Consider the following 14,565-nt stretch of genomic DNA (forward strand, 5'->3'; position numbering starts at 1 on the left):
GGCCAAACGGCACAGCGTTTGACTTGTACACGCGACGGTCATGAGTTCAATTCCTACTAGAGACCACCCGATTTTCGAGACATTATATGTGGAGTTGTAGAACTCAACGCCGCTTTGCGTCTTACCAGAGTGAGGAAATAGAAATACATCTTTCCCCAGAGTCGGAGTCAAACGCATAATCGTCCTATTCACAGTAAGAGGCTGTCCCACTGCACTATGACGGTCCCTTTGTTGTTTATGCCAACTGTATTAAATTACAGCTGAGCTATTCCATTTCATACCCGGAAATAACATAGTAGTTACTTGGCTAGCTATACAACCCTCGCCTCTCGCCTGAGTGCGTCGAGTATTTCACCTTCTGATAAGATGCCACTAAAACAACGTCAAATGTCATCAGACATCTATCAAATGTTATTCAAGTATAGATTAGAGGTAGGATTCTCAATTCAAGAGCAAAATTACTTTAAATAAAATATTTATTATATTTAAATAACACTGGAAACTAAGCTACAATAGGTTGAGGGGCTTTAGGCAAATGGTTGCCCTCAACCTTGGTGCCATCGAGGCCAGCGCTGTACTTCGTAATGTAGGTCTTTCCATCATCACCGATGTAAGAGACTTCTCCTTCAAAGACCATGACATAGTCTGATCCGTCTGGCAAGAGCACGAGGCGGCCTCGTTCCGAGACTACTGTGCCTTCAGCTGTCACGTAGCGGAGAGCATATTGTCCAAATTCGTCATGGACCTCCTCGTGCTCTAAGGCTGGGAGAGCTCGTCGAGCGGCAACTTCAGGATCTACCATTGGAGCAGCAGCGGCTACAGCCAGTAAACCAATGAAAGCCACAAACTGTAATAAAGAAAATTTTAAAAATTAAATTAATTTGTTAGTATAATATATAGGCATATTAAAAGGCAACTAAAATTGTTTTGTACTAAATATTAATATTTTTTCTTACCATTTTCATGATGATTGTCGGTTTGTGGTAATTCTTAGAATACTGTGTGTATTATTCAATTGCACAAATGTGACTGTGCTGGATACTGTGTCCAAAATAACTTATATACAAAATGTGTTATGTAATGGACGTCCATTATTGATTTAAATTATGTAATTCTAATTAATTAATATAACGTCTTTAAGAACGCAATTTTAGGAAAATCGTTAGGATATGTACTATTTCATAACTTTTACATTACTTTACTTTATTAAAAAAATATAGTGATGTATAAGAATGTGAACGAAGCGGGATCGAATTTACTCCTTTTAGTAAACTCAAAAAAAAGTAAAAGCTTAGACATAAAAAATAAGCTGATAAAATGGCACGGGTTCACTGATTTACAATATTTCATTTATATAAATCACAGTTTAAGAAAAATCCATAGTATTTCTAAATTAAAATTGAAAATAATGAAGGTAGAATCGACAAACGTTCCTAATAATCTGGAAGATACGAAAATTATACGTAAAAAAAGGAAAAAAAGATAGATAATAAATATTTCTGTATACATAAATCAATTCACATTGAACGTGAATACGTACATAAACAAATACACTTTAAAGTAACGTTGTAATCAATAAACTATTTGAACTAGTCATTTGAACCTAAGATTCACGCGTTTCATTAAAAATAACACAATCTTTAGCTTTATAATAATAGTTTATATATATCGTTTCCAGTATTAATAGTATAAAATTGATAATATAGACACAAACAATTACATTAATAAGTATTAAAAAGGTTGAAAGCATAATTTTTACTTTATACCGTGAATAAATGTATTTTAACAGCAATTTATGGTGAACATCTGACCCCTCAATGTTTATGGAGGTCGGAGGAGGGACGTCATATCAAGGAGTGAGATACTCCACGCGCTCCGGGAAGAGCGAGCTCCTTGTCGCTCCACCAGCTATTATGTCATTCACGAAATGGGGTATGGTCTCGGCTGATTTATTTTGAAGATGACATTAACAACAAAGGAACTGTCTTAGCGGAGTGATAGCGTCTGACAGTAAACATTATGTTTATGGATTTGTTTTCCACTTACGTTATATTCAAAATCGCTATATTTAAATTTATTGGCATTCATCATATATTAAAAATTTATTAATTAAATGATTTAGTTTATTCTTTCATTCGCCTACAAAGTAGTCAGTAAAATACACGGTATTTGAAAACAACGTCAAATGAAGCCAAAATATGTTTGTCTTAATAAGATTTAATTAAATATAACTGCTATATATTTTTCTTTACTTTTATAATTCAACTAGTCTTCCTGTGGCTCTTTATGGGACAAAAAGACTATCGGACTATTCTACATATTTTTTTTTATTATTCGAACCATAAGCTCTTAACAAACTCTTCAGCTTTATTATGTTTGTATATAATATATTTATATATAGGTTACTTAAAACAAATAAATATTATTTTATAAGCATCCCGATGTTTTCTTCAAACGTAATACACGAGAGATAAATTAATATTTCCCCAATACGGTCGTTCACTTTACGTCTGAAAGCTTCGCCGTTTTTATGTTTATAAATCATGAGAAAATGTTTTCCAATATTTTTTACATTAAAAAAAATACACCTTTTTTTTAAGTCAATATTTGGTAAAGTAAAGGTTACTTGTTTGTTTTGTTATCGCACGCTTTTATAAAACTTAGAGTTCCGTCTAAAGCTCGAGCTTATATTGTATATTGTAAACAGGTAGTGTGCTAGTTTACTAGTTTTACAAGTTTTGTGATATTGTTCAATCGGTATATAATCGAAAAAAAAAACTCATTAGAGGCCGATGTTGCACAAGGGTGTGGTTGTAATGCAACGGTTGTGAGTTCGATCCCAACTCGAGGGGACGAAATATTTATTGAAATTTATATTTTCATTTCTTCACTCTGGTTCTGTCACTCAACACGCAATACCTCCAGAAAAGAAAGTGGGGAACGGAGTGTCTTAACACTAGGTTCTCTTTGTTTACCCTGCTGCGTGCGGGATACAGCGTGAAGCTGAAAAATCATTAAACTTATAAAGTACTGTATTATAAAGTACTTATAAAGGATGTGTAATCCTAACGATGTTCCTGAAATTGTGTTCGTAAATACGTTACATTAATTAATTATAATTACGTTATTTAGATCATTATTGGACCTCCATTACATAACACATTTTGTATATAAGTTATTTTGGACACAGTATCTAGCACAGTCACATTTGTGCAATTGAATAATACACACAGTATTCTAAGAATTACAAGATACTAACAATCATCATGAAAATGGTAAGTAAATTTTTTAAATATTTAGTACAAAGCAATTTTGGTTGCCTTTTAATATGCTGATATTATTATTTATATTTTTTTTTATTACAGTTTATGGCTTTCATTGGTTTACTGGCTGTAGCCGCTGCTGCTCCAATGGTAGATCCTGAAGTTGCCGCTCGACGAGCGCTCCCAGCCTTAGAGCACGAGGAGGTCCATGACGAATTCGGACAATATGCTCTCCGCTATGTGACAGCTGAAGGCACAGTAGTCTCGGAGCGAGGCCGCCTCGTCCTATTACCAGACGGGTCTGACTACGTCATGGTCTTTGAAGGAGAAGTCTCTTACATCGGTGATGATGGAAAGACCTACATTACGAAGTACAGCGCTGGCCTCGATGGCACCAAGGTTGAGGGCAACCATTTGCCTAAAGCCCCTGAAGCTATTGTAGCTTAGTTTCCAGTGTTATTTAAATATAATAAATATTCTATTTAGAGTAACTTTGCTTTTGAATTGAGAATCCTACATCTAATCTGTGCCTAATTGAATAACATTTGATTTACTTCTTATTTAATAGATTACATTTTATCTTTAATTTCTAACTCAAGCTAGGTGCATTATTTGCCTTAGCTGCCATTTTTTAAACATTTAATTCGATTTTGTATTTTAATTGCAGGATTTTGAAATTATCTGTTAAAAATTACAGTTATATCTCAGTAGAATTGTAAATATCGGTGTAATTAATGCCATGATGCCATATTCAGTATGGTTGGATATCTCAATGTAACAACTTTTGACTGTACGGCTGTGTAAGTCCTACAAACACCTCATTAATAATAAATTATTTTCTATACAGCCTAATAAAAGAAACACTAAGTCAAGTACTTTAGAAGTTAAATAAAATATAAGTAAAAGTTTTCAAAAGGAAGGAATATAACTTATTTAGAAAGTTTGAGACAAAATACAGGGAGTAGCAAAACTTATGATATTTCGTAGAAAAGACATACATCTATTATAGACGTATGTCTTTTCTACGAAAGAACGTGAGTTTTTTGAGTAGAAATTTAAGACGATTTCTTTGTAATTTATTACAACTTGTTTCACGTATTTGTCTGTTACATAATTCCTTTTATTATATAAATAGGATTATGGATTTCTAATATATTCGTAAGAGCAGAAGCTTTTATCCGATTAGCACGGCAGATGGAACTTACTGTTAAGGTACTATGAGGATTTTGGGGCCAGACCTAGCGCAGGGGAACAAGCGTGCAACAGTAATCGAAACAGGTCGTGGAGTAAGACGCCGCTAAATTTATATAAAACTAGCGGTCTCCGCTTGGCTTCATCCGTCGAATTCTGAACTCATTGCATGGTGAGTGGCGGAACTTAACGCTGCGTTTGACTCATCACTACGACAGGATAACATACTATACAAATACTAAACTAATATAAATAACATTATAAAGGGCTTTACCAATCGATCAATGCCCCTTTCTACCCCCGCAGTGACAAAGAAAAGAACAAAAACAAAACTGTATATCATCATTTAGTTTTATTGACTTGCATTATTTAACTGTGAGACGGCACTTTGGTGGCTTTCCCTATTTCTTATCTTATTCGTGATAGGGAAAAGCTTAGATGGAATAAATGTTTAGTTTTGTTTTAACTTGCTTTGGATAGGCTAAAAGGTAATAGTAAAGTATCCTATATCTTATAAAACAAAGTCGCTTTTCGTGTCTGTCTGAACTTTCTACCTCTTCTTCTTCTAAACCACCCAACGGATTTTTATGCTGTTTTCACCATTAGGTCGAGTATTTCTCAGGGAAGGTTTATATATAGTTTATTATTTGTACATTCTTATGTAAATTAACATAAATACGATAAATGTGTCTAAAGTCCTACCCGTTGAGACACTTTCGCGCATGCGCTGCTTTAATGGTAAGTACTACATGAAAAAAATGTACTGGAGTATTGTTCCTCTTAATAAGATCTACAAAAAAGTCCGCGACAGCATATTTTTATCTTTTAAGGATAACGTGTAGTGATCATATTTCTGTAAATAGTAATTTCAATTTCAAATAAATAGTAATTTCAATATATTTTTTATTGTGAGGGATATTTTTCCATAATGGTATTAATCCTTATCCTTTAAAATACTTTATTAATTTTCTACGTTAAACGAAGATAAAATTTGCTTTTTACACTATTTCGGAATTGCGAATAGTTTTAGAAAAAAACGCATTTAATTGTTGACACAACACGCCGTTGAATCATCAGCTGCCGACTCAAGTTTTACTTATCCCTTACTCTCAGCATATAAATAAGTATATTAGTTACGTTGGTCATTTAATGTAGATCAAAACTGTCTTTTACTGTATTTTCATTTTAATAAGTACTTTAGAAGTTGTTACAATATCAAAACATCCTTGCTGCGAAACGCGCCCCGCGACGTTTTGCTTATACAAGCGCGTTATGAGCAGTCATCGGTGGTTCAGTGGTAGAATGCTCGCCTGCCACGCGGGCGACCCGGGTCCGATTCCCGGCCGATGCATTCTATTTAATTTTCCTCACAGGCAGCCACGTAGTGCTTGCTTTTCATCAGGGACAGAATACCCTCTTCAGCATTAACTACAAGCTCGAAAAAAAAAAACCCGCCCGCTATAGAGGCATAGCAACAAAGATTTAGATGCGTTTGCACGTATTGGATAATTGGAGTTGAATGTATTATTTCAGCGCGATATATTTGGTTTCATATTTTTTGTAGTAGTTATTAGTAGGTAGGCTTTTGTTTATAATTTCTTTCGTTTAAAAATAGTCATTTAAATATATTTTAATAAGTACTTGAAAAGATTAGTAGCACAGATTTAAAATTACGGTACCTACTAAAAAATCCTTGCCGAGTATAACAATTGGAAAATCCTTATTGAAACTACGAAAATGCGGGTTGCATTAGGGATTAATTAATTTTCACATTATCTTAAGTGCTTTGCAAACATACATTATATGAATAATCCAGTAGTAAAAGCGGGCGAAGCCGCAAGGGGGTCGCTAGTAAAAGATATTAAAAGAAAAGGTATTTATTTACTCTTTGTGAAATAAATATTTAGATATTTGTTATATGTACACGTTTAATGACCATCAAATTTGGAGATTTTTCAGCTGGTGCGGTTGAGGTCTTTTCAGCCTTACATATCAATTGTTTATTAAATGTATGTGTAAATTTTCCAAGAACGTAAAAAAACCCAAAATCCAATCCAAATCAGCTTCACGCTCTATCCCTTACACAGCAGGGTAGGCAGAGGGAACCTAGAGTTAAGACAGTCCGTTCCTCACTTTTCTCCGAATTCTGAAGGTCTTGTGCAAAATTAAATAAATATTTCATTTCCTGAGTGGGAATCGAACCCATAACAGTTGCGTTTACAGTTAGATACTATCCCAGTGTACCACCGCTTCTACGTAGATATTATAACCAAAGCACTTCAATAAAACATTTATGACTATTACATAAGAAAATTACGGCTTATCATGAAATTTAATAATCATAAAATTTTCATTCACAGCGACCCTTCGTCCCTTGAGCCTTGATGTAAGCAATCTGAGCAACTATAATATGCAATAACAAACTATATACTAAGTTTATTTATTTTTTCTCGTAAAATAAGAAGGTATTTATTTATTTTATTTAAAAGTGGTAGTGGTGGTCTTTCCTAAGTGTGGAATAACACTTTAACAATGTTGAAAAAGGGTTTTAGATTAGATTAGAGTTACGTTATTTTCTAAAACAGCTTGTAATATACAAATTACAGTTCAATTTTGAAAGTTCTGTCTGGAATGATAAATATCTCATATTGGTGAAGTTTTCTTATCAAAATCTTACTCAAAGACAAAAAATATCGAAAATTTTCTTAGACTGTTTGCATTCAATAAAATCGGGACAAGCTTTTTGGTATTTGTTTATTCTTTGGCTACACGCTTAATGTTGTATATAGCAAGGTAAATTGAGGGAATTTAGTGTTACGTTACGTTCCGACATTTTCTGTTCAGTGGTGAAACTCAACGCCGCGTTTTGCCTCGTTACCGGAGCGAAGAAACAAAAATATTAAATATTTCATTTTCTCGAGTGGGAATCGAACCCACTATCCACCCATCGCGTTTAGAGTCGCACAAACATGATTTGCTATTACAATTATTCTTGTATTATAATCGCTTATTACTATTTACCTCAAACAAAAGCCGCAAAGCGTAATACCAATTATGTTCAAGTCAATGATTCAGGCAAACTGTTTATATTATACCAATATACGTTAAGCTATCATACTCTGATGTGTTGGTGGAGACAGAGGTCAATGTAAAATGGCCTCTTAAATCCATATTTGTTGCCAAAATAAATGTTACAAGATATTTTCGTTTCATTTCTTTTTAGCTTAACGCCGTATCTCTTATATGGTAGGGTAGGCAGATGGAAGTTAGTGTTGTTAGACACTCCTTGCATATAATTTTCGTGACATGTTCAGTAGCGGATCTCAACGCCGCGATTTGCCTTGTTACCAGAGCCAGAAAATTGAAATAACTATTTCCCTTGAGTGGGAATCGAACCAACAACTGTCGCGTTTACGTTAATGATTGCATATTCAAAATACTGATTAAAGATAATATGTCACAGGAGATGTGGATTTAAAATTCAATCGAAAAAATCTTGTATAATAACTAGTTCAGTAAATTTCTCTATTTCAACAGATACCAGCTTTTAAATGAATCGTAGATATAAAACTATCATATCGACATTCAATACAAAAAGTTACTTTTGCCAGCTATTTACAGGTCTTCGTTTTTATCCTACCAAATAAAAAAAATCTTACTTTTCCCGTTACCAAGTATCTGGTCATGACTTGCAACTCCACTGCAATATCTGAATAACCTTACCCGGATTTCCGCGAAGTCATTTCACTGTAATATTGGAGAGAACGTTAAATATTCAATATGAACTACGTACGAGTTTCAATGATCTCGTTACTAACGTTAAGCAGTAGATACCTAATAAAAAAACTCGATATCTAATAAAGAACCCTTATAGGATCACTTTGTCCGTCTGTCAAGACCATTTATTTCGAGATCACGTAGAGGTATCCAACTAAAATTAATATCAAGTACCTACTCATATCTCGGAGGATCTGGAGCTCTTGCGCACCCTGAGGGAGTCCTATGTTCATCAGTGGTCCCGAATAGGCCGATTTAATTGATTGATGTCTGTGGCCCATTGAAGCGCAGAAAAAATGGGATTCGTCAACACAATGAAAAGATACTTATGCATCGTTTTTGGTGCATTTTGTATGAAAATCGCGACATAATCAAAAACCTATAGGGTACTTCCCGTGGACTTAAAATTGGGGATTATTTGCAGTACAAAAAGAAGGGGAAAAATCGAAAAATGGAAATTTAATCGTATTTATATTACAGGCAAAGATTATTAAGTACATACTCCAGACTGCAGTTTATTTTATACAAAATTAGTGCATGCGGGTATGCAAACTGAAGTTTCAACTTTTATAAGTTCTAGTTCTCTTTGATTCACAATCCGCCGGACGAGTTTTATTCGCAGTTGACTTTTTTAGTATAACATTAAAATTTATATGAAAAGATAAAATATGAAGACGTTATATTACAGCAGACTTATTTCATAGGCATAATTATATAACATTTTAGAGTTCGATTCTGAAAATTAATAAATCTATTATAACATGCATTCATCGATATCCATGAATCTCGCAATGTTGAAAATTGTGTGTGGGAAACGGAATGTCTTAACGCTAGGTTCCCTCTGCTTACTCCGCTGTACATGGGAAATAACGGGTATATATAATCTGAAAAAAAAAAACGCAATTTCACGAAAAAACTATTTATTTACAAAAAAAAAACACTACCAATTCACGAAAATATAATAAACCACCCATTTAAACATCTCTAAACATCAGGTACCAAATGTGTGTCGTCAGTATAATCTCCTTTGGCGCGTCGCTCTCTGCATCTCTGTAGGAACACCGACAGCGGCAAGGCGGTGCGGCACCACGCGCTCGCGGCACCCATGTACGATATATCAATTGTAGTTCTAATATTTGATATGTATGGACGCCATCTATAGAAAAAAACATATATATGTAACTAAATATAATATTTCTATCTTAGATATACGTTTTAAGTACTTCTAAATGTAAACATGGAACAACGGTGGTTGCATCAATTCCCATTCGAGACAATGAAGAATTTTTGTGATCTGTTCTTGTAACAAGACATAGCGAGGCATTATGTTCTGCCACTCAACGCGTCATGTCTCGTAATTTAAAGGAAAATAAGAAACGGAATGTCTTAACTTTACGTTCCCTCTGCTCTTTAAAAAAAAGAAATCCTATAATTCTTAAATACTTCTTAGCTTGGCTCTTACTGTATAGACATTTCTTTAACTCACGCCCCCTTGAATAGGGTATAGTATATTTAAATGTAAGCATATATGTTTATTTCTATTCATACTTAGCTATATACTGCACATAGACACATTTCGTCTCTCCCGGTTTCAACGCTATGATTGTTGGGAACAGACGAAAGTCCTCGTCGCTACAAGTAATCATCACCTCTACAGTTGCAGTTGCTATAACAAAATAAATATAATATTATTTAGTAGTTAAACATAATGGTTGGTGATCATTAGTATATGGTAATGGGTTCAATCACCACTCAGCGCAATTATCTTCGTTTCCCCGCTTTGGTAGACATTGACTGAATTATGCCAACAACTCACAATGTCTCGAATTCGGAGGGAAAACGGAGAATGGAGTTTCTTGGCATTAGCTTCTTTCAGTCTATTTTTGGAGGAGGATAAACCGTGACGCTTAAATAATATAGCAGTACAGTTAAATGCTGAAACTTTTAGATAACATTATTTATTTATTTTGAAAATGTATAAAAATATTCGTTTGAAAATTGGACGTTCTCTAAGGGGCGCGCGTTCAATTCTTACTACGTTTAAATTCTTATAACAACTTTAAAAAATAAATTATAAAAAAAAAATTACAATTTTAAAAACACAATTAAATATATTATTTTCTTTTTTGAATAACTTATGAAATTTAACATTTATTGTTTACTTACGACTGGAATGTGATATGCTGAAATAACCCTTAGCAGTATGTTTATCACTAACAACGCCCAGATCAAGAACTTGAGGTTCTACGTAAAGCCGTGGCTGGTCTATTAGCAGAGTGAGAGGCATCGTCTAAAATTAGTGAAATATATGATTACATTAGTATCGAGAATACTGTCATTACTAATTTATTTGTACAATATTTAAAACCCTTAAAAGTGATTAATAAAAGTTTTACATATTAGACAAATTTTATAATTTTATGTTTTACATTTAAATATTTAAAAAAACATGGACCTGTTAAGTTAAAAATAAATTAATTTATGTTAAAATTAGCTTAAAAGTTAAAACTAGCTTTATTAAAATACAATACATTTATTAAACTCATACCAGCAACAGAATATCATCAACATCATAAATGTATAGAGTACTTGTGTGGACACTCTGCATTGGATATTCAGTATCGTCGTCTCTCGGCCAGTACTCTTTGGCGTTAATACACACTTCGACGAACAACTATAGATAAATATTTATTACATGTTATTTCACAGTTAGGAAAAAAAAATTCTAGAATACGTATAAAAGTTTGAAAATAACGGGATTTGAACCCGCGTCTCTTGTAAACCGTCCTCTATTCTGCCTTTGCGTAATTATGGTTCGGTGGTCAGTGTCCACAGCATGATGAAATATACCCTACATATGGCCTTCCTCGATAAATGGACTATAAAATTAAAAAAAAAAACAAATCGGACCAGTAGTTCCTGATCTTAGCGCATTCAACCGAAAAAACTCTGCAACTTTATAAACATTCCCTCAACAACGATCACATATGTACATACATACTTTTCTTAAGTACCTAAAAACTTTCCCAACATTTTGCCGAATTTTGCACGAATGCCTCGTGCATTGCGTGTTAAGTGGCAAAATTCAACACCGGGCTTTTGCCTTGTTGCCAGAACGGAGAAATGAACATATTCATAAATAATAATTAATTCTCTCAAGTGGACATCGAACCCAGAACCGTCACAGTCATACTTGTGACCCTGTGCCGCGACGGCCTCAAACCCTTTCTTAAACAACTAAACGTATGAATGTTGCTGAAATTATCAACAACTTCTGACACTCTACCTCAACAGAACTCCTCGGTAACAATTCCACATCAGTCGCTATGACTGCAGTGGAAGTGCAGTGGTTGTCACACACTAGCGGCGCGAGCGACGCGCGCCACCCCGAAGGAGCACACAGCTTCGTTAGTATGGCAGAGTTACCAGTGTTGTGGAGATGAAAGTGCTTGCGTAATCTAAATTATAATAATATTATAATTTAGTTTTATGCATGTAGTTCAATTTTATTATATGAATTAATATAGCAACGCCATAAATCTAAAATTGTTTGTAAGAGTAGAATAATATTTTCGTATATACAGGATGGAAGAAGCAGCGCTCCTTTTATTGAAACTGCATATAGGGTAAAATATTTCAAATCCAGAACTAAGGAAATTAATCAAGGTACCTCAACAGTTTGGACGTAGGATTTTTTTTTCATTTCACGATTTTTATCAATACCTGTATTTCGTGTGACGCACACATATGTGTGCGACGTTGCCGCTTTGACAGGTAAGTGTGTGCGTACCTATGTTATACTGTACAAATGGTGTTTTATTTTAAAACGATAATTTTATTATTTATTTTGTTAGAGAAAATAACTTTTTCATTTTTGGGAATAATTTTTTTCTGAATTATATTACGCTTTTATAGAGTAGTTAAAACTGTGGTTTCACTTAAAGTGGTGCTGACAATTCCACTCTGTATATTAAGATTTAAAATATATTAACACATATGTGTACACACGTCTATGATATCTTAAATAAAGTACTTAAATATATCGGAAACTATATAATATCATAAAAAAGCAAACATATTGCATCTAACCTCATGACGTCACAGTGTGGTATATCCAGCGCACATACTGCAATCACCACTTCAGTGCACGACGCGTGCACACTCGCAGAGCGGTGAGCCACGCGGAGCTGCATGTACTGGAGTTGTGGACTTGGGCGATACCAGGCTTTACTGTTTTTGATAAATTTTGTATAAAAATACCAGCTTCAAGTTGTATCCCGCATATAGCCTCCAGAATTGCCTCCAGGATTCGGCAGAATGTGGGGGAACACAGTGTCTTATCACTAGGTTCCCTCTGCCTACCCTGCTTCCTAGCTTCACGCTGTATTCCGCACATAGTAGGGTTGGTAATGGGAACCTGGAAATGTAGTGTAAAGACAATGTTCCCGACTCCGTACCGTACTATCCGCCGAATCCTTGCGTTATTTCAAAATGAGTGGTGTAAATCAACACCTCGTTTTGCATTACGCAATTTTTATATTGGAAACTGTAATTAAGAAATGTTTTACTTTGTGTTAGTTTCATAATGTATCCATATAGCAAAGTAAGCAAAGGGAACCTAGTATTAAAATACTGTGTTCTCCACCTTACGCTCAATTTTCGAGTTAAGCTTAGGCTTGTTACTAGTGTGCGAAAATGAAAACAATTGAACCCTCCAATGGAAATTGAACCCAGAACCATCACTTACAGTTAAGAATTGAAATTAAAAATAATAATTAATCATTAAAATAAATAACTATATACTAACCCAGCAGCTATAGTGGGTAGCATACGAAGGAGCATCGTTCCGTCTATCTCCTGCTCTGTCAATGTTAGTAGTTTTATATCAAATTGTCCTTTTTCTTTTGCCTTAACAATTACTTCAGATTGCTTTACCTGTAAAAATATGGTGTTTATCAATTAACTATCTGTCTCTCAAGATCAAAATCAACTATTTATATGATGAATATGGTTAGACATCAGTTATCAGAATTTTTCATAAGCATAAGTTATGTTAAATTAGTAATAATATTACTGATAGCAACAATAGCCGCCTAAGCTGATGCTAAAACCCAGCTGAAACTCTCTCCAGGTAGGATGTGCGACGCTTCGATGGAAGTCCCGCCTATTGCGGGCTACCATGACCTTCAGGAATATCTATCTTTCCTCTGGTAAGAATGCAAAACGCGAAGTTGAACTGGGCCACCCAATAAATAGTGTCATAACACTAGGTTCCCGTTGTCTACATTGCTATATGCTAAAAAAAAAACAAGTAGGAAATAATATGAAATAAGAAAAATGGAATATGTTTACGTACTTCATAAGAACTACTATTTTGAACACCATAATCTGAGGTTAGGTAGAGCTCGACGCCGGTGAGCATGTCTTCATACAGGCTGCCTGACCGATTGGACTGTTCTTCATCTTCTGTATATATAATTTTTTATCAACTTTACGCTGTATCCCGCATACAGCAAGGCAGACAGAAGGAACCTAGTGTTAAGATATTCCGTTCCTCACTTTTTGCCCAATTTTTTGAGGCATTGCTTTTTGAGTGGCTGAACTCAACGCCGCCCTTTGAACTATATCTTAAATATATATATTTTTTATAGAGTATTTTGTAGAAAAAGTCGCCAAAATTAAAAGTGACACCAGATAGCAAATAAAGTATCAAATCGAAAACGTTAACCTTTTCGTTATTTCTAATTGGATTTCCGAAAAAAACACACCATTCGCCCGACGTTTAAGTTTTTGAGATGTGATGTTTTTCTTACATTAGAAGATAGCAATTCGTTAACAACTTTGACAAGGTAAATTACTGCGTAAAAATAATTGTAATCTTTGATATTTTTTTTCATTATCATATTTATCCTGCATATACAGGTAAAGAGTAGAGTCTGTTGCAAAGTATCAGCTCAAAATTTAATCTTTACGTCGAGCCTCATGTCTTATTGCTACGCCCATGAAACGAGAATAATAGATTTCTCCAAGTGGGAACCGAACCCACAAATATCGAGTCTATCATTAATTATTTTTTATCTTAATGATTTTGCGTTGTAGATAGTGATTTTGCAAGCACAGCGTTGAGTTCCGCTTCTCAACACGGAATGTCCTAAAAAATTGGCTAATAGTGTTACTAGGTTCCCAGGTTCCATCTGCCTACCGTGCTATGTTGCTGCGAGATACATCGTGAAGTTTAAAGAAAGTATATCCAGTCTAGCATTTCAAAATTTCAAAATTTAAATATTGTTTACAGTCATAGTTATAAGACAATGTAAATAATAAACAGTTATAA

General features: G+C 34.3%; 2 protein-coding genes across 2 annotated transcripts; one reads left to right on the top strand and one right to left on the bottom strand.

Moving 5' to 3' along the window:
- Positions 1–477: 477 nt before the first annotated feature.
- LOC146533677 (pupal cuticle protein 27-like) lies at positions 478–944 on the bottom strand. The gene has a single exon (XM_085194979.1). The coding sequence runs from the start codon at positions 800–802 to the stop codon at positions 503–505; it is 300 nt and encodes a 99-aa protein (XP_085051105.1). The 5' UTR covers positions 803–944; the 3' UTR covers positions 478–502.
- A 2,406-nt stretch (positions 945–3,350) lies between these two features.
- LOC146533678 (flexible cuticle protein 12-like) lies at positions 3,351–3,711 on the top strand. The gene has a single exon (XM_085194988.1). The coding sequence runs from the start codon at positions 3,369–3,371 to the stop codon at positions 3,708–3,710; it is 342 nt and encodes a 113-aa protein (XP_085051114.1). The 5' UTR covers positions 3,351–3,368; the 3' UTR covers position 3,711.
- Positions 3,712–14,565: the final 10,854 nt, after the last annotated feature.

Source organism: Heliconius melpomene, chromosome 12 (genome assembly GCF_056956725.1).
Source record: "Heliconius melpomene rosina isolate 202511_hmr_F chromosome 12, ASM5695672v1, whole genome shotgun sequence".
Taxonomy (NCBI): Eukaryota; Metazoa; Arthropoda; class Insecta; order Lepidoptera; family Nymphalidae; genus Heliconius; species Heliconius melpomene.